The sequence below is a fragment of the Primulina eburnea genome, chromosome 12, assembly GCF_022965805.1.
Source record: "Primulina eburnea isolate SZY01 chromosome 12, ASM2296580v1, whole genome shotgun sequence".
NCBI classification, from domain to species: Eukaryota; Viridiplantae; Streptophyta; class Magnoliopsida; order Lamiales; family Gesneriaceae; genus Primulina; species Primulina eburnea.
In genome coordinates, this window is record NC_133112.1 from 2,335,231 (window position 1) to 2,356,958 (window position 21,728).

The 21,728-nt window shown below is 33.7% G+C and overlaps 2 protein-coding genes across 4 annotated transcripts; both read right to left on the reverse strand.

Moving 5' to 3' along the window:
* Positions 1-2,234: 2,234 nt before the first annotated feature.
* On the reverse strand, positions 2,235-5,504 carry LOC140807484 (uncharacterized). 2 transcript variants are annotated; one of them, XM_073164340.1, is made up of 3 exons: positions 5,376-5,490; positions 3,962-4,138; positions 2,235-3,274 (listed from the first exon to the last, which is right to left on the reverse strand). In XM_073164340.1, the coding sequence occupies exons 2-3, from the start codon at positions 4,116-4,118 to the stop codon at positions 2,556-2,558; spliced, it is 876 nt and encodes a 291-aa protein (XP_073020441.1). In that variant the 5' UTR covers positions 4,119-4,138; positions 5,376-5,490; the 3' UTR covers positions 2,235-2,555. The 2 variants fall into 2 exon arrangements, with proteins under 2 accessions (XP_073020441.1, XP_073020440.1); XM_073164339.1 differs by having other exon boundaries at positions 2,236-3,274; positions 3,962-4,165; positions 5,376-5,504.
* A 12,021-nt stretch (positions 5,505-17,525) lies between these two features.
* Positions 17,526-19,373, reverse strand: LOC140807218 (bidirectional sugar transporter SWEET1-like). Of its 2 annotated transcripts, XM_073163970.1 has the most exons (6): positions 19,169-19,371; positions 19,032-19,068; positions 18,694-18,789; positions 18,182-18,461; positions 17,958-18,077; positions 17,526-17,882 (listed from the first exon to the last, which is right to left on the reverse strand). In XM_073163970.1, the coding sequence occupies exons 1-6, from the start codon at positions 19,203-19,205 to the stop codon at positions 17,697-17,699; spliced, it is 756 nt and encodes a 251-aa protein (XP_073020071.1). In that variant the 5' UTR covers positions 19,206-19,371; the 3' UTR covers positions 17,526-17,696. The 2 variants fall into 2 exon arrangements, with proteins under 2 accessions (XP_073020071.1, XP_073020072.1); XM_073163971.1 differs by lacking the exon at positions 18,694-18,789 and having other exon boundaries at positions 19,169-19,373.
* Positions 19,374-21,728: the final 2,355 nt, after the last annotated feature.

A 21,728-nucleotide genomic window follows, 5' to 3' on the forward strand; every position in this document is an offset into this window, starting at 1 on the left:
GTCGCAAATGAATTTTCTCGGTAATTTCCTCGAAGACACGTAGAAAGCCCATAGGAATTATCATTTTTCTTGCAATTTCTTTGAACATTCAGCCCACGCAAATATGTGAGTTTGGTTAATCTGATACATATTTACAATGAAAAATATACATTTTCATGAGTATGATCGGGTCGAAGATTCGTCAAACTAATCTAGTTCATTAGTATTTCGTATAGAAGTTTTTGTGAATAATTTATTACATTGTTAACCGCGGGCAATATCTGTGAATTGTGATAAGAACATTTGTATAAAGCATTCTTTAAAAAAAAAAAAAAAGAGGCATGCAGTTGACACAAATTCATCATTTTTAAATATTTTTATTTTTTCGAGTTTTTTTAAAAATAAAAAATTATTAGCTGAAATACGGGGCCCTCGAATATATTTCCAAAAGGCCGGCTTCTATATATTGTCGTGGCTCTCTGTTAGCAATAATTGAAACGTGTATTTATTTACCAACGTATATTTACATGTACAATTAGAATAAGAGATAGCTCGAAAAAAATGACAAAATATATGTTCAATTATTATTTGGAAAATTTAAAATTCGACCTCAACTGCAAATTGGGTAGTTCCCTTTCCCATGCCAAAAAATTGGGTGATTTATTCAAAAATAAAAATAAATAAATAAATAAATTTAACTTCGACGTACGTTTCCCAAAAAAAAAAAAAACAAACTTTTTGTTTAAACCCAAGAAAATAGGTGATACACAAATTTGATCTGAATTTTGGTCCAACATATATGACCTCTCACTCCTAATAGGCCCACGTACAAATGTCATTCAAGCCCAAATAAATATAAATGGCCCAGTCAGAAAGAAATTCCTAGCTAAGACGAGTTTTATTTTCACGGAATAAAAATAGGAGTAGCATACATAGACTTGCTTGATTCCTATATAGGATGGGTCTTTCATTAGAAATCTAAGAAACCCTCCGTTGTTATTTAATTTTTCTACAATAATAACTGAGGATATTTGTTTAAGAAAATGATCATAAACAAAAGGCGTCAACAAAAATTTGATCAACTGATGATTTATAGTTCATCTGACATCGATGTCTCAAGTTTAAGACGATGTATCAAGTTCGAAACTCAATTGTAATATTATCTTCCCTGACCATTTTTTTTTTTTTTACTCTTGAAGCAACTTGTAAAAATTCATGGTAAACATCAAATATTTTAAAGTGAGGAATGTGTAAAAATTAAACTTTTATTAAAAATTAAATGAAAGCTCGCGGAAAAAAAAAAGACTTAACTAAGCTAATTTCTAGTGTGACTATGTATCGTTACTTAAGAAAACATCGAATTAAATGTTCGGAAAAAGTCAATTATTGTATTAAGCAAATTTTTTTTAAACCCAATTTAGGTCAATTTTTTAGAAGGGTCATCTTAATCTCCTTATCCCTTTCTTTTTATGTAAAAAAAATAACTTATATAATATCATATTTAAACCTATTTTCTTCTTAAGTTAACCGATTGTCTACATGCAATCCAGCAATATTATATCAATGTGTTCACATTTCTCTAGCTAATTCCAACGAAACAAGCGTTGCAGAACTTGATGCAAAAAGGAAAGCTTGTCAAATCCATCAAAATTATATCGAAATATGATCAAACCTTGTGTTACATAACATCTTTCACACTCAACATTTGTACCCAAATAATAATATTTAACTTTTCTTGTTTTGGATTTCCTTCCCTTCTTCGTCAAAATTGGGTCTTATTGCATCAGCTTTGTAGGAACCGCTTTACCAAAAACTATAGCTAGTGGTAATGGTGCAACTCAAATCTTTTAAACCACACAACGGTTCGATCTCTCTACCAAATAGGGACAATTATTGCACCCAACAATCTCTTTCTCAATAATTGAAATCCTTGCAATCAATGAGAATCGAATCCGTGACATTGGCTCTGATACCAATTGTAGGACCTGAGCGCTTGCCGCTTTACCAAAAGCTACAGCTAGTAGTAATGGTGCAACTCAAATCTTTTAAACCACACAGCAGCTCAATCACCACGGTTCGATCACTCTACCAAACATGGATAATTATTATACCCAACAAGCTTTAAGCTTTTTGTTTCAAGTCCTATTTCGTTGAAGTGCTAAAATAGGGTATTTACACATTAACAATATTTGGCGTCACATCAACAATTTACAACGTCGCGTCAGAACTCCAACGAAATATATAAAAATAAAAAAAGACAAAATTATTGTACTAAGACCAAATTTAAATACCGAAACCCAAAATAGACTAACTTACAAAAAAATACTTCCCCATGTAATCTTTATCTTGGATTATTGTAACCTAGCTATATTTATATAGAAAATTGAAATTTATCACTCACATATAATCTAAATTAAACCTTAGATGCTACAAAATATATTAACATGTAATGCACAAAATATAAAATGCATAGCTACATAACGAACTCTAATTGGGATATCGCGTCCATGATCTTCCTCAATCAACATATCATGTTATATGTAACTTAACCTGGAGAAAAAACTTGGATAATGCTGCTAGTCAAGAAGAGATCCGCCCACACCAAGAAAATCTATGAAGGGAACATTCTTCTTTTTGACGGATATCTGATCTTCAATCTGCTGCTTCGTGTTCGATCTCATTTTATGTAAATGATCTGAATTTTCTCTGGTATGTACTGAGAGAACCCTATAACTGTTTAAGGCACCAAATGCTGCTAAATTCCCATAAGCACCAAATCTCGAGAAATTGTTCCCATGATTTGAGCTTTGTGATGTAGAACTGAGTAATTGGCCTTTTCTTGCCAATGAATCCAGAGAGTTATAATAAGAAAATAAATTATAATTAATAGGCCACGAAAGAGGCAAACTCGAGGATGATTGGCCGCGTAGTTGGGAAATCCCACCATTCTCGAAGCTGATTCTCTTGCCAGAACCCTCTTGGATTCCTGAATTCTTTGGTCGAAAAACATAATTATAGGAGGGTTTGGTGTAATTTGTTGGAGGATTAGGATCTTGAAATCTATTTTTCTTGCTTGAAATCCTGGAATTTTCTCTTTGCTTTCTAGCCATGATCACATGCCAATGATTCTTCACTGCATTATCAGTTCTACCTGGGAAAAGCCTGGAAATAAGTGCCCATTTATTGCCATGTAATCTGTGAGCTGCTAGCAATCTTTCTTCTTCGTCTTCTGAAAACGGCCTACTGTTTATTCTTGGATCCAGCTGATTAAACCATCTTAATCTGCAACTCTTCCCTGCATATCATATATATAATGGATCATAATTAAATTCTCGAAACAAAAGACATGATAATAAGACGCAGCTTCTTTTGTGTGTGTGTGTGTGTGTGTGTGAATATATATGAATAATTGATAAATATACAAAATTTTCGGGGTCATGAAAAGAAAAGTGATTACTAGTTAAGAAAATTGGATCACGAAAATAATATATAACAAATTGGTTTCTAGTTTGTTAATAATTATCATATACATATACATATACATATATGTACGTGTATGTCGTATATAGAACATATGGTGCATGATTGGTGAGCTCAATCCGGTGTTATAATTCTTGATGTCGAATCGCCTCTCGTAATATCTTCATAGATTCTTTGTTTTTCCATCAAAGGCAGATAAAGATACTTGTTAAGGGCCACGAAATTTTAAATACCGGAGAAGATTAGTAAACAAAAAATGAAAAAACAAATGGGATGCAAAAAATTGTATTTGAAATTAAGTTCTCATGAAGAAAGCTAGCCACCCTAATCCTCACTCCTCACTCCTCACCTCCACATATAATTCAAGAATCGTTGTCTAGAATTAATCGTCGTTTTTATTAGTGGCTCAATAATGACCTAACACATTATCTCTAAAGAAGGGATTATACCCTAAACACATGAAATTAACCCTTAATTGGTTTATATATATATATATATGTACCTGATCTTCCTTGAAGCTTTTCAGCAATGGAATTCCAGTGTTGGGGACCGTATTGAAGAACAAGTTGCCGGAGTTTATCGTCTTCTGCAGGTCTCCAGTGCCCCCGAGGAAAAGTACTCCTTGTATCATTGCTCGAACCACGGCAAGCTTCATCCATATATATCCTTAGATGTCAATCTACCACATGAATTTCTCAAAGATTTACTGAAAAAAACAGGAGTAAAAAATTTATATATTGAGAGATCACGACTACACAAGCGCAGTATTGAAAACACAAAATGGATTGGTGTTTCATTTAGAGGTGTGGATATATGCTTGCAGTAACTTGTTTGCTTAATTATTTTTGCACCACAAAATGGACTTTTCTCCATGTTGAGAGACTCTTTCTTTCATTGATGTCCACATCTTTGGTTAAAAATTGTTAGTTTGGGTTAAAAGAAAATCTAGATTATATGTTACCTTAGACGAGAGGTTTTGTGATAAAATTAGAACTTGAACCTAATTTAGCCCCAAAAGTTAGCTCAAGAGAGGAGGATTGTCCAAATCCATATATGCAACTCCTAGGTATATATATTATCCAACTGATGTGGAACAACTAACACACTCCTCTCACGACCAAGAATGAACATTTGGAGCGTGGGGTTGACAAATGAGCCAACTATAGGCAGAACGGGTGGCCTACCTATAGGCAGAACAACACATAATGAAGGAACATGGCTCCGCTACCATATTAAGATTGAGACTTTGACCTATCTCAACCCTAAAAGCTAGCTAAAGAGAAGAGGATTGTCCAAGTCCATATATGCAACTCCTTTCATATCAGTTGGATAAAATATCTGGGAAATACATATATGGACAGAAGAATCCTCCCCTCTTGAGCTAACTTTTGAGGTTGAGTTAGGTGAAAGTCCAAATCTTAACATTTTGATGTATTCATCTTGGTATATGTGGCCTTTTGAATTTGTGCTTTTCAAAGTATATAGCATTTAATTAAAAATGCTGAGAAATGAAACATTTTTCTGTAAATGGGAAAAAAATACTAATTTATTGCAGGAAAACTAAAATTTGAAAAATTAGAAAACAAAGGTAACTTATATGTCCAATTTTAAATTTTTTCCATTTTTTTATAACTATGATAATATTTAAATTAATTAAAATGAACCTTTGGAAATTCAAGAACCAAAGCGATAATTGATAAATAAATATATCTAACTGAAACGCGTGAACGAAAAAAAAAAAGAAAGAATTATGCGAAACGCATACACTCAACTAATATAGCTGATTCATTTCATAATAAGATTATGAGAAGTCAGAAAAGTATGGATTCCATTTTACACAATACATGAGAAAGAGCAGAAGAAGAAAAAATAACCCAAAAAAATCGAAAATCAAATGAGAAAAATTAAGTATTTACCTCGAATTCGAAAAAGTAGGCAAGTGAAAGATCTAAGAAGGAAAATGGGAGGAAAAATATCATGAACATTAGAGTGGACAGCAGCAAAATTGAGATTTCATAGATATATAAGCGAATTTGCCTTGATATATAATTGTAAGGCTTTTAAAGCTTAAGAACTCAACATCGATATAATGATGAGAAATTAGTTAAAAGCTTGTAATTTTTTTTGGTAATATTTAATAAAAGATTTTTTAATTTTATTTTTTAAAAGAGGGTTAGTGCTAAAAATTATTTACTGCAATAATTAGTTAACATTTTTCACATTATTTTAGCATGTTTAATATCTTTTCGTGGTGGTAACGATTTTCTTACCTTAGAGTGATTTCTGAACTGTAAAAACTGTCAGCAAACCGATATATAGAACCAAATTATTACAGTATTTTAGTAATTTCTTCTTGTGTGTAGAATGGGCGACCGGCGAAGTATATGGGAAAGTGAAGTACACACGTTGAGAGATATTTAAAAATTGATTTCTTAACTGAATGATTATTCCATAACCCACGAAATTGATTGCCTAGCTCTTGATCGATAGTCCTTGATTTGGTTCAAATTGATAAGATAATGTATAAGATGCAGTTTATCTATTAACGTCACCAATTGTCAAGCATATAACATTGCTCCATGGTGGTTGCAATATCAGTGTCAAATCTTAATTAATGTTTGGTGACATGTCCTTATATAATGAGTAGGTATGTTAATGTGAAACGATCTCACGGATCTTTATTCGTTAGATGGATTAACTATGTCTATATTTATAATAAAAAGTAATATTTTTTGACATAAAAATTAAATTTTTTTAGGGGTGACATAAATAGAATATTTGATTCACAAAATTGATATCAATTTTTTTTATATATAGATATATAGTGTAGTCCAATTATTTCCTTAAACTCATGCACTACAAAAATAAAATGAAAAGAAAAAAAGAGAAAAGTAAAAAAAAAAAACGATATAAAAAAAAATCTCATCTCTCACAGCTTCAGGAGTGCCTGGAAATTGGAATTTCCATCTCAATAGAGCTTCTCACTCTCTGTGAAGCCTTGAATCTCAGTGATGGCTTTAAATCATTCTCTGAAAAGTGCTATTTATTCTTTGATTGATAAATTTTATTCCAATGATTTTTTCAAAGATGACATGAAACATTTGAAGACTCAATTGGATCATTACGAGCTTGATGTATTTGAGGATCCAATGCTTAAAGATGTTGATTCTCTTTCTAAATTATGCCGACTACTAGCTAGTTGAAACAAAGAAGTCGATGATTTATTTCATTATTGATAGACTGATTCGTTTGGTCTTGACTCTTCCAGTTTCCACTGCTACAATTGAGCGATTATTTTCAGGGATGAAACTTCTCAAGAAACAACTTCACAACAAAATGAAGCAAAAATATTTAAACAATGCAATGGTTTTGTATATTCAAAGAGAGATTGCTCATGACATTGATATAGATTACATAATTGATAAATTTGATATTTTGAAAAATCGAATGTTGCGACAAAAGTAGTGTTTATTTAAGTTACCCTCTTTCGCGTAAGTTTTTTTAAAAAAATAAGCGTACTCTATCATATAACGTTTGAAAAATATTTATTCTGATTTGATGATTATATTGTGAAAATCGTATATTGCACTTAATCTTTATGTCATGTGAAAAATGTTGTATTGATTTCTAGATTAATTTTTTTTTTATTTTCTAGCCTCTTTATTTTGAAATTCTGGCTACTCCCCTGTATGTAGTACGTATAATAGCACATGATCTTGAGGAAGGCGAACGTGGATTTTATTTTGGCCCATTTAAATGCAATTATTTTCAAATTTCGTTTGATATTGTTACGTTTCACCCATTAATATTGGGGGGAAAAAGTTCAAAAGAAAAAAAAAACACATTCTCTTATGTATCTTTTTTCAAGTAAATTCTTTGAGAGTGGCTGCTCATGCATGCATGTGTGTGCACTATGTTAAAAGAGCGTGTTTGTAGGGATTTAAACTCGGGATTTGCATAGAAACGATTCTTCAGCAGCCAATATTCCTTTACAAATGATGGCCCACCATATAAATAAAAAAATATATATAAATATCCGAAATGAAGTGTACCGTCCGAATTATATGCGAGGATCAGAAATTTCTTGCTGAAATTTAGTTAATACCAACCCCAATTTATTAATCCTTGCAACTATATTTGATAATTAATCTGTTTAAATTCAAATGATAAAGTACAGTAATTTGTTGGCATAATATCTGAGAAATATTTGCCTTTCTTTCTCAACTTAGCAATATATTCAAAACCTCTAATTCTCAAATAAGGTAAAGTATACGAGATTAAGGATCGTGACAGTTTATCTGTTTCTTGTGAAGATATGACTATAGACAAGTGGATGTGTTTGTTTAGTATAACTTTCGAAAACATTATTGATTAGAAAATTATCATGAAAAATTGATAAAATCTTTTGCTGCCCTAACCGTTTCATTCCTTGTGAGATATCATATATGCTAATCTTTTACTTCGTTAATATATTGATCGCAAAAGAAGAAATATCCGACAACACCTGAGAAATATAGTAACGCCTAGATTCGAAGATTGTCTCCATTGTAATAATACAGGTCTTTCCAACGTATTTATGTCATCATTCACACACATACCATGAGAAACTTCCCATGTCACCCATCCTGAATTGGCACAAGTCAAATACACTTAACTTTGGGGTTTTTTAAGTTATATATTGGCTCCAAAAAATATACATGTTGATAATTAGTAGTATCTATCACATCTTTCCAATCGCTCGATCCTCAACTGCACAATTTCATAGCTACACAATCTTGGAATATCTTTCATTCTGTTGTGAGAATTGTTCATTCATGTGCTCCTTCACCTACACAACCTCTTGGCACGACGATTGTTGAGTAAATTTTAGTGTTTAATTGTCTTGGGAAAACATGAGCTATAAACGGGTAAACAAAATGGGTATAAAAAATTTGTCGAGTAAAAAGTTTGATTATTTTTCTTGAAACTGACATTCTCTCGCCCCGTTGCTCACGGTTGTTAGCAAGTCGTTTCCCAATATACAACGACTATAAAATTTAAAATAGTAGCACTACAAATTTTAAAATTATAAGAACCTTGAAATGCTACGAACCCAATCACTATGGTATATAAACTTTTCAAGTTCAAATTCTAAGCATTTAACTTAAAAATCCAAATTCAAGAGTTTAAATCTTGCAAATTTAGATTTAAGCGCAATTGTTTTATAAATTCGAAACTAGAAGGAAACTCTCAATTTTTTAAATTCTAAAATTCGAATTTAAGCATATAAGTTTAGAAAATCCAAACTCACGAGTTTAATATTGTAAATTTAGATTTTAAACGCTAAAGTTTAAAAGTTCGTACATAAAATTAAATTAGCGAGAAAAAAAAAATTAAAGAAGAAAATCGGTATCTTTTTAATGCAAACGACTGAAGTCTAATTATAGTTGTTGAAAAGTCGTGATGAAAAGACACTTCTTTGCAATCATGAAATGGTGCAATCTTTAAAGAAAGCACCATTTGTACAATTTCATGACTGAAGTGAGGTGGCTGGCGCTCACACATCCATTAGGACAATTAATTTCTAATGAATCCTAATTGATAATCGAGAAAATAATTTTAGTACAATATTTATTCACAACTTGTTCGAATTATTTATCAACTCTAAATGGACACATAAACCATTTTTCCAACATTAATCACTCTTCGGCCTCTTTAGTTCCGGGCTTCACAAATATAATATATATATTCCCATTGGTGGTACTTATACGAAGCTACCAAGAAACCTTCTTATCATATTTAAGGAAGAAAACATTGTTGTGTATTATATTTATCGAAAATATAATACACATATAAAAAAACCAAAGTTGGTAAATTCCCAATGCTTGAGAATAAGAGGTTGACGAGAGTTCCGAATTCTCATCTTCATGGAATCTTACGAGGGAAATATACATTTGAAAAAAAAACTTGGTGAATGGGATTTACTATTATAGAGTTTCCTATAATTTAATTGGAGTACTGATACGTAAATTATCATATATACCAAAAGATTAAGTAGATCCGTTATCATATAGTATAGATAGAGCATGTGCTCATATAATAAGTTTTGCGATTATAATCTAGGAACATGTCTATTGTAAAATGGTTTTTCGGATCTTTATTCGTAAGACGAGTCAACTATGTCCATATTTACAATAAAAAGTAATATTTGTTTCATGGATGACTTAAATAGAATATTTGTCTAACAAAATTGATCTGTAAGATCGTCTCACATGAGTTTTGTGACAATCTAATTAGCTTGAATATTAAGAGAGTATTTGACTAAACTTATTTAAAACAACTTATAAGCTCTTACATCTTATAAGTTGTTTTAGGACTAATTTTTTTAATTATACATAAAAAAAAATAAAATTCTTCATTGGACGACAATTCTCGTGCCTGCCTACATGAACTTAGATGAAATATAATCTTACTTTCAAATCATAAAAAAACAAACCCTTAATTTCTTTTTAGTTCTTATTTTCCCATGTTTTGATAGTCCAATGCAACTCGCAACTTGCAATGGGAAGACTCCGCAATCTCCAAACCTTACGATTTTTCTGTTCGCAAAGCGGCATGATATATATGTTCTTCAGAACTTAGACTAGTGTTTATTTGGCATATTTATCTAACTCGAAATTTAGTAAATATTTTTCATAAAGTATAAATATTTTAAATGAGAATATGTTGCAATACTTTTGGAAACACAAAATTGAATTGAAGTGGTATTAGTATATGCACTCAGGCATGTATATTTTCGAAAATTTGGGTTTGAAATATTGCAAGATTGGAAAATATCATACAAGGTTTAGAGAAATTAATGCATGGATATTGCTAAATTCAAATAGTAAATAATCATGCATATTTGGGATCAAGAATTAAGGAAAAAGATGGTGGTGAGATCACATATATGAGTAGGTTTGTATAATTCGAATTTCTACTAGATTTATACGCCAAAATCATCTTAAATCATCCAAGAGTTAGGCTAGAACGTGAATGTAGTGACCCGTTCCAGAATCACCTACTAATCAAAAAAACTAAGCATGCAACTAACTTAATTAACAATAATCAGAGATAACAGCGGAAATAGTCAACAAAAAACCGATAAACTAAACCAACCAGATACTCACGTCCTCCTCCTGCTCCTCCTGAGCTGTCCAACCTGAGGCCTGCCCCGTGGAAATGGGGTGTCCAAGAATAAACAAAACCGAGGACGTGAGCGATAAGAACGCCCAGTACAAAAGTATGAGTATACAAACCTATATGAAATGCACATGCTATGATATGATACCAGGGTAGTCAAGAAACAGGAATCACAAAGGATCTCAAAATGCTCAGTCTAGAGGCGCCAAGTGGATAGTGCCGCGCGGTACACCTCTGGGTCACTGCATCCACTACAAGACAGACGTGGACCTAAAATGTCCCGGACCACCGAAGCCCTCCCGACCCGTCGGCCACTGTGTACTCTCGGTGTCCATGCGTCCACAAGACAGGGCTGAGCGGTCCCAAGATATAGCTTATCTCGAAAGAGATACAGCTCAACAGTAAAGGCTATCTCGAAGGAGAATACGGCTCAACATGAAATGCAACGTGCAGTAATAAACGTGACATAATAGCATGCATCATATGACATATATCAATGCACCACATAATCATGCAACACATATAAGAATGTATACTCAACCAGGATATCTCGGATAGTACTTTCGTACCTCTATCACAGCAATCCTAATCCACTGGAACAACCATACAACAGGTCTAATCCAAGCCTATTCATCAAGTGAAAACCATCACTAAACTTATCTACCAGACCTAACTAGATAATCCTGAGATAAATACTGATAAAATTCCAAACCTTCGTCCGTCGCTAGCCCGCTGATGCCGCTAGCTCCCAACTAGAGCACAGCTCTGCTACAAGACCAGCAGCTCCCCGCTAGTGCCCAAATCTCGGAACAAGACTAGAACCTGTCAGAAACGACTGAAATGCTATGGAATTCTCTGAATTGGCGAGTCAAAATGAGGAAATCCGACCACTATTTATAGGCCATGTTCGGATCGTCCGAACCCTCTTCGGAACGTCCGAACTCTTACGTGTCCATCAGCTCTTGACAGCTCATGATCGGATCCTCCGATCATACACTTCGGACCGTCCGAACATGCACGTGTCCAGCTGCTCTTGACACCTCATGATCGGATCCATCGAACCCACTTCGGACCTTCCGAACTCTTCGGTGCTTCCGAACCATCTTCGGTCCGTCCAATCATGACTCGGTCAAAATTACACATTAAACCTTCTTAATCACCAATACTCCGTTAATTACCCAATTTGGAATTCGGGCTACTACATTCTCCCCCCCTTAAAACGATTTCGTCCTCGAAATCTAGGCAAGAGAATAAAACACCATTGTAATACACTGCAAATATTCGTCATTACAACTGTATAACAATTACATCCCAGGCTGATCCTGGTTCAGCGCAAAAACCTGACCTTGGGCACCAGGTCGAAGATTCGAACTACCCACTGCCTGACCCTGTCTCCTCTGCTGAACAGTCGTCTGGGATCCAGAACCAGATCCTGCTCCACCTCGCAACTGAGGACAATTCTTCTTGATATGACCCATCTCTCCGCACTGAAAACAAGCTCCTGCTGCTAATCGGCATTGCTCCGATGGATGGTTCTTCCCACAATGCGCACAAGACTCCTTCTTCTCACCAAAGCGAACAACACCGCTAGACCTTGATCCAGATCCAGAAGAAGAAGAACCAGATTTCTTGAAAGACTGAGGTTATCTCTGATTATTGTTAATTAGGTTAATTGCATGCTTAGTTTTTGATTAGTAGGTGATTCTGGAACGGGTCACTACATTTATGGTATCAGAGCATGCGTACGATTTTGGGATATAGATTCTGTTTTGGGATTTCCGTTGACCAATTTACTAGTTTCCCCATTCTATGTTGTAGCAATGGCTGACCACTTTGGTGATGAGAGTAGTCAGGGAAGTGTAGGTCGTTGGGGTGACCAGGACGATCATAGACGTCATTCTTTCCATTTCTACTCCGATGGGTCATTCGGTTTAGCCAAGCGTCTAGTGATGGGTTGTCCCTTAGATTTTGAGGGTAATGATGTTGTTATTTTCGTTTTGTTCATTCTCTTGCCTTGATTTCGAGGACGAAATCTTTTTAAGGGGGGGAGAATGTAGTAGCCCGAATTCCAAATTGGGTAATTAACGGAGTAATGGTGATTAAGAAGGTTTAATGTGTAATTTTGACCGAGTCATGATCGGACGGACCGAAGATGGTTCGGAAGCACCGAAGAGGTCGGAAGGTCCGAAGTGAGTTCGGTGGATCCGATCATTAGGTGTCAAGAGTTGATCGACACGTGGGAGTTCGGACGTTCCGAAGTGTAGGTTCGGTGGATCCGATCATGAGGTGTTAAGAGCAGCTGGACACGTGCATGTTCGGACGGTCCGAAGTGTATGATCGGAGGATCCGATCATGAGCTGTCAAGAGCCAATGGACACGTAGCGTTCGGACGTTCCGAAGTGTTGTTCGGAGGATCCGAACATGGCCTATAAATAGTGCTCGAATTCCTCATTTTGGTATTGCCATTTCTTGAGATTGAGTCTTTAGTGAGAGATTTGGAAGGTTTCTAGGGTTAGTTGTTGGTCGAGCGATAGCCAAGAGCTGCCAGGAGTAGTAGCGTAGCGGCGCCTGAGTTTCAAGGCAATCGACATCAAAGGGCTGTCGACGGACGAAGGTAAACCCTAAACCTTTGGTAGTACTAGGGAGTACTGGTTTTGCTAGTCGAGCATGGTAGTATTGATTGAGTATGCTTTTGATGCGTAGGCTTGTGCTAGACCTGATTAGCGGTGTTGCGTAAGGCTAGGCTTGCTGTGATAGAGGTACGAAAGTACTATCCGAGATATCCTGGTTGAGTATACATTCTTATATGTGTTGCATGATTATATGGTGCATTGATATATGTCATATGATGCATGCTATTATGTCACGTTTATTACTGCACGTTGCATTTCATGTTGAGCCGTACCTCCTTCGAGATAGCCTTTACTGTTGAGCTGTATCTCTTTCGAGATAAGCTATATCTTGGGGCCGCTCAGCCCTGTCTTGTGGACGCATGGACACCGAGAGTACACAGTGGCCGACGGGTCGGGAGGGCTTCGGTGGTCCGGGACATTTTTAGGTCCACGTCTGTCTTGTAGTGGATGCAGTGACCCAGAGGTGTACCGCGCGGCACTATCCACTTGGCGCCTCTAGACTGAGCATTGTTGAGATCCTTTTGTGACTCCTGTTTCTTGACTACCCCGGTATCATGATCATAGCATGTGCATTTCATATAGGTCTGTATACTCATACTTTTGTACTGGGCGTTCTTATCGCTCACGTCCTCGGTTTTGTTTATTCTTGGACACCCCATTCCCACGGGGCAGGCTTCAGGTTGGACAGCTCAGGAGGAGCAGGAGGAGGACGTTGAGTAGCTGGTTGGTTTAGTTTATCGGTATTGTTTTGTTTCGATATGGTTGTATTGGGTATTTTATTTTGAAGTTATTCTAGACTTCGATTGAGTTGTATAATCGGTATTTTTGTTGACTATTTCCGCTGTTATCTCTGATTATTGTTAATTAGGTTAATTGCATGCTTAGTTTTTGATTAGTAGGTGATTCTGGAACTCTTGGCTAGAACGTGAGTCGAAGTGCCGCCCGAGCAAGGAACAAGAAGCAATCCAAGTTGAGTGTGGTTCGAACCTTCTCGTTTTCTTCAAAAATACTAAGTGGATTTTATTTTAAGATTGTGAATTCTTTTATGTATTTCTGTTATTATTTTTTTTTTGAAAATTCGGTCGAGTGTAATTCTTCTTCTACACCTTTCTTGATACAATAATCATATGGTTTTGTGTAGGCACTGTGAGGATTCGAGTGGATACGAGTGAGAATCCCAATATGATATATTTATGGCTTTTATACGGTGGGATTGTAACTGTTATATAGAGGTGTTCAAACTTCGGATAAAACCGAAAAAATCGAAAACCCAAACTGAAAAAACCGAACACTGAATCAAACTGAAAACCAAATTTTATAATTCAGATATAAATGTTAAAACCGAAATTTATTTAGTTCGATTTCAAATTATATATATCAAAACCAAACCGGCAAAAAAACCAAAATTTCATTAAATTAATAATTTTATTTTTATTATATATTTTTTGAAATGATCATATCAGTGGATCAATTATTTTGAATAAAATTTAGTTGATAGTTGTTTATATAATTCATTTAGACTTTATATTTAAATGTTTTACTAAGAAATAATGTAAAAAGATAACATATTATATTTTACAATATATTTATCTTATTAATTTAAATAATTGTATCAAAATAGAAATAACCGAACTATTTTGGTAGAAAAACGAACCGAATTGAGGAAAAATGGTTCGGATATCGGATTATATATTTGTAAAATTGAAAATCGAAATAAAAAATGAAAGTCGAACCGAACCAACCGATGAACACCTCTACTGTTATATGGTCTCACCTCCTTAGAGGATTAAAAATTAGGGACTGATATCGGTAAACCATAGACAGAAGAGGAATCTCAGTGCCTAGGTAAAAAATGTGTCGATATGAATCACGTTATGCATGGTATGTGTTTTTAAAATTTATGTATATTGTTATGTATGTGCTCGAATGACTCCCACTCGAATGGCTCTCACTTGCTGAGTGAGAACCATATCACTCACCTCTTACTATTTCTTCCCAGATAAGCCTAAAAAACAAATTGAAGAAGAAGATTCGGACCAGTTTTGAGGCTGGTATTTTCGAGAATATCAGTTTAAGTTTAAATTTTATTTAAGTTGTAACGCTTCCGCATTATTTCTATTGTTCTGAGTTGTTTGGTTGTAAAGACAATGTTTTTTTTTAGAATTTATGATATAAACTGGTTTTGGTTTATATTGTACTACGAGACTTGTTGTTTTCGATTGTGTGATTGCTAAACAACGCTGATATCGACTAACTCCGATCTCGGGGCGTGACATGAAACGTTTAGATTATCAAATTTTTTGGCACCAAGTGTAAAATCCGCAAATTTTGAACTCGATGCATTATTTATGTACTCGAAATTTTGTATTAGAATATCAAAAATTGTATTTAAAATTTATCTAGATTATCTAAAGTGGTATTTGATAATTAAATCTTTGTGTACAAATATCCAAGTGTTCAAGTTTAAGAAGATAATATGCATATATTTTGATTTTTGGGATATATAAACAGGTCAAGACCCAAGTATTTAAATAAAGAAATATTGGATTTATACAATTACATATATGTGTATTTAAAAATTTTGGGTATATAATTTCAAAATTTAGGAAATAAAATACAAAATAAAGATATAGGATAATGATAATGAATATATGTATGTATATTTGGATAAGGATAATGAGATAAATAAGATATATAATTTTTTCTATATTCAAAATTTAATTTAAAAAGTTTTAACGAGAAGATAATACATGATCTGTACAACAGTTACTCATCTATAAATAAGAGAAACTTCTATTCGAAGTTTACACATCATATTACACTCAAACTTTTGAGTTTTGCTCTGAATATTTTCGAAAATCTTATCTCAAGTGCTGCTGCAGTCATCAAAAATATGTCCACGTTCGAAAATTTATTTCCATCGGTGCAGTGCTTGGACAAAATTTTGGAGAGCTAAACTTCGAAAATTCTAAGGAGAGTTTAGAGAGAATTTCGAAAATTTTGATGGTATGACTGATGTGAAATGTTGAATAGAATAGGGTTGTATTTATAGGGGCGATGTGAAAATCTTATCATAATCGAGTTAATATTTCTTACATAATTTCGAGATAATTATTCCATAATTACCGAGATGCTCCTTCCATACATATTATATTACCAAATTCTGAAATTTGATATTGGGCTGGATGGTTGAATATATGGTTGAATATATACTGCTTTCTTGTACAGATTCATAATGTATTTGGACAATACTGAAAATTTGCTAGCTTTCTTGTTGAGAAAACTGCATTGTATGCAGTATTTCCTTCCAAATTTGATTGATATACATCCAGTCTTATTCCGAAACTAGTACCTAATTTGTAATTAATTTTGAATTTCATGTATTTATTTGCTTGAAATTTCCAATACCATATATTATTTAATATTTTCGAATTTATTATTTTTATAATAATAACATAACTCGAAAATAAATTCTATACATGTCTATATCTAAAAATTGCATTCCCAAAATTTTGGGTTGTCACAAAGTTGGGGATGAAAAGAAACGACATAAAACGATATAAAAAAAAAAAAAAAAAAAAAAAAAAAAAAGCAAATAAAAGAAACAACAGATTTCATGTGTTCTTTTCTGCAAAAATGTGAGTCTCCCTTCTTTAAAATGTATCAATCATGTGGCCATCCACCAGATTCCCGGGACAGCAATGGGTATATGTAATTGTCGAGTTAAAGCTACTGTGTTAGAAAGCAAGTCAGAGTGGAATTGTCTAGCTTGATCAGTATTAGGATATGCATGTGGCTCGCCTTTGGAACCGGTTGTAGTGTCGTTATCAGATTTGGATGCCAGACTTTAGCATATCCCAAATATGGCTACATGTGTAATCAGAGTGACAAAACAAATTTCTCTCCATTTCCGGCGTGATAATAACTAGTGACAAAACAAACCAAGAGCGGTGAAACTTGATTTTTATGAGAAATTGTAGATGAAAATTTAATCTGTTTTTTGTTCAAGGGGTGGCAATAGTCCATATCGCCCGTCCTTCCGCTTATTCCGACCTTCGGAGGCCTCTATCGCAACGTAGCAGTATTTGTAGGATAGCTGTCGACCTGTCGCGGTAACGTACCTAATGTGGTGAAATGAAATCCCTTCATTCAGGTATCTAATTGGTGACCTCCATGTGGGAAGTTATGTGTATTTCAAACTAGGTGACTGGAAAGAAAAACTGGAAACTAAAGAACCAAATTATAAATGTCATGGATGATTGGAAACGGAGGTTGAGAAACGAGATTTCAATAATCGAACATAAAACCAATACACTCGGCCTACGTTATTTGGAAATTACAACAAAAGCCATTCCGGTTGCAATATTAGTTGGAAAAAGAAACATTTCTACAGAAGGAACAAGCTCAGAATCGGACGACTCGTTTCGATCCAGGGACCGAGAATTAGACTTGTTCATCCTGTGATAAATGTGTGTTTGATGGCTTCTCCTGATGGAGCTTGGAGATGCTTTTCTCCATCTCCTGGGATTCATAAGCCTCACCTTTCTGGGTCTGGCCTTTGTTTTTGCGGTATATGGCATATAGTATCAGTTGCACTGCACCTAATCCACAGCCAAATCCATTTGGAATCTGGAAATATTGTTTTCACATGATCAGTTGTGTACAGCCACTCATAATTTTAGCACTTCAATATCATATACTTACAGCAACAAAGGGATCCTTTCCAAGGAGGCCAAAGACAAACCAGGATGTACCACACAAGAACACAAATAATGATAAGAAGAAGGGCATGAATTCCACACTTTTAGTCTTGATCACCAACCTCTACATACACAAAACAAAAGGCAAAAATTATTAGAAACCAAATAATTTCAGACACCATCAACAAAATACAACGATTTTACAAAAACAAGGCAATGGAAACTTACTATGATTGTCAAAGGTGAACCATACATTATGATCGAAAAGACCGTAGCCGCGACTCCACAGAAAAACTTTCTGCCTTTGCCATGGAGAGCGAATAGAGAAACAAACGCGACAATTGCAAAGATGGCGAGGACAAGAGTGAGCAATCCCAGGATCTTGCCCTTTTCTTTCTTTGGTGCAAATATGAGAAAGATCAGCACGTAAACCAATTCAATGGCAGCACCGGTGCCATTTATCGTTGAAACTAGCATGTTGTTAGGTGACACAAAGGGGAGACCATACCTAGATAAGTTCATTCATGAAAAAGAGCCAAATCATCTAAAGTGGGCGCTGCCCTGTCAAATTATATTAAATATTTTCTAATTTTATTGCTGAAAACACAATAAATCACCCATTCCACTAAATTTCTAACTTGGCCTCGAATATTCAGAAAAATACGTTTGGTGGAAAATATCATTATATGAAAAAACACCCGCAAACTTCTTGTTAATTGAACAAATTTCAAGAAGCTCACCAAGCAGAAAGCAAGCAGTTGAGTAAGGTCATGACATAGGGAACTCCAGAAAACTGCTCAGTAGACCTTTTCTTTACTATCCTTTTGAAGGTAATCCTATCAGATATCATCATATAATAATAACCATTAAAAAATACCGTAGTAAGATGATATAGAAGTGATATTTTCTGAATCTTGAGGTAGAAATACTCTTAACTACAGAGTGAAAAAATCCAGCCAGCCAAGGCGAGCCATAAGAACAAAATATTTAAATTTTGATGCGTGATATTAAGCGTGAAATACGTTAGCTCGTAAGGCACACACAAAAACAGATAATTAATTCTGGGGGGGATGCTCACAATGGTGCCAAGAAAAGAAACAGAGCGAAAGCATTCCCTGTAATATGACAGGAAAACAATAAAATTAGAAGACAGAGATATAATAAAAAAAATACAACCCAAGAAAAGATTCTTCGGAGCACGGCGAAAAAACCCACCGAATATTCCAACGACGAAATGCAGAGTATTCTCCATATCTTCCTCGTGTTCTTGAAACACAAAACTCAACAAAGAGCTGTCTACCGAAAATCCCTGATCAAGAAACGCCCCAAATACCACGGGAGAATGAAAAAAAAGATATCTTTCAGTTTCAAGGATGATGCGTGTGCGTGTTTGAGCTTCATATATTGAGATAACTAGTGAAGAGGCACACACATATATATACACCAAAACGGGTAAGAAAGCAACATAGCGTGAAAGAACTTGAATTTCATGCATAATGATTTTTTGAAAAAACAAAAAAAATTACAGCAAGCCTTTTTTAATTTTAAATTTAATATATTGGAAGATCAATTTATATCATCATTTAATATATTTTTGTATTTATTTTTATTTTTTATTTTTGGTTTCCTGGAACGGAATCAAAGAATCTGTCATATATTTAAACTCTCTGGTGGCTAGGTACGTAAGAACTCGTGACGATATTCGTGCAGCTGAAAAAATTCAGTTTGCAGGCCGGTAAAATTAAAAGTTCGTGAATGTGAGCAACTATATCTAGCTTTTCCTACATTTTAAATGAAATTTTTTGAAAAAATGAATTTTAAATATATAATATAAAATTCTCATTTTTTCGTTTTTTTGTAGCAGCCATACACATTTTTTGCTACACCAAGTCATGAAAGTTATCTATAAATTTGTTAATATATATACATATATATTTTTATATATATTTATTTATTTAAAACTGTTTTTTTTCTTTTTTGAAAAATTAAACAGCTGATATTGTTATAATATTAAAAGGAAACATTCTAAAAAAAAGTAAACAAATAAGTGTAGCGGCATCCAATACTCGACTATATGAACTTTCAAATTCGATCAAAATAGGTCGTACACAGTTTTTAAAGAAAAAATATAAAATTTCAATATTCTACTAGCATCTTATAAATTACTTTACCAAAATAAAATAAACCAACTTGATAAGGTTCAAGATACAAACATCAAATTATTCCTAATCACTAAAGAATATATATATATATATATATATATATATATATATATATATATATATATATATATATATATATATATATATATATATATATATATATATATATATATTGTTTCAATATGGCAGTATGATAAACACGTTTTTTTATTTGTAATTTGAAAAAAAATTCTTATTATATAGTAGTGAAAATTGACTCAATATAAATTTATTATTTGTATATTTTTTATTACATATAAAAAAAATTATTTATTCCTTAAATTTAATATATATTACTGTAGATTAACACAATATAAAACATATTCTCTGATTCATAATTTTTTTCTATATTAATGAGTATGATTTATTTTTGAAGTTAGTACTCTTGGAGTAGTACTCATTAACAAGAGAAACCAAATTTATAATTGATGTAGTGAATTACCATAAGAAAATAGATGTCGTTTATATAGCAAGTGCAGAACGAAGTTTCTCAAAGTTAAAGTTTAATAAAAAAAATTTCAATCAATCATGTCACAAGAAAGATTGAATTGATTGACATTGTGATCAATTGAAAAACAAATTACCGAAGAACATGATTGTGCAGACTGAATTCATATTTTTAGCTTCAAAAATGTAAGATAATTTTTTTTACCGATCATTTTCGATATGTTTGATCTTATTATTTAATTACAATAGAAATGAATTTTTTTAAAAAAATTTGACTTAAGTCCAAATTAAAGATTGTTAGATCGGTCGGGGTCCATCATTATACGCAATCAGTGAAAATCATTCATATTCATTTTTACCCAGGAAAATAGACTCAAAATCGCCTTCCTAATACAATTTATTTTACCATATTATTTGAATCTAAGATTTAATCATGCCGGTAATAAATTAGCAAGAGGTGGCTTGGCCGGAAAGGAATGGGAAATTATCAAGGATGACTTCGTTGTTGGCGAAACGAAGAGCGCCAAAAGCGCAAGTATTCTCTGAGCCGGTCTGGATTTCCAACGCCTCGGGAAACTGGTCGAAATAGATGACAGTCTCCTCAAAAAGACGATGACACGCATTATCTATCACTCTTATTCCTTTGAAAAGAGACAACTATTCTGTTTTCAGACGAGTTGGAAGCAAAACCGAGTCATGATAGGACTCAAAATTCTTATTTTCCACTAAAATTCTAAATTTAACAGAGTTCGAGAATCATGTAAAACCTCCCCATGATATACACGATTCTAAGGCATCTAGAGTTAAATATAGCGATGAACTGTGCATGGATATTAATGAATAGAAAAGACAAAGAGGGTATGATAAGTCAACGACGTTGCATGAAGACATAGCGGCACGTAAGCTTCTCACTGATTTCACACAAAGAATAATATCTCTACTTTTTTTTTTTTCTCTCTCGTATATATACCCTTCAATCACATCCACAACTCGTCTCGGGACATCTATAATATTCATGCACCATCTCTCGGTAAGATATTCATTAATACTCATCATTCACCTCAAATAATATATTAATTGTTCCACATCGGTTGGATAAATAACATTTGAGTGGTATATATGGGATT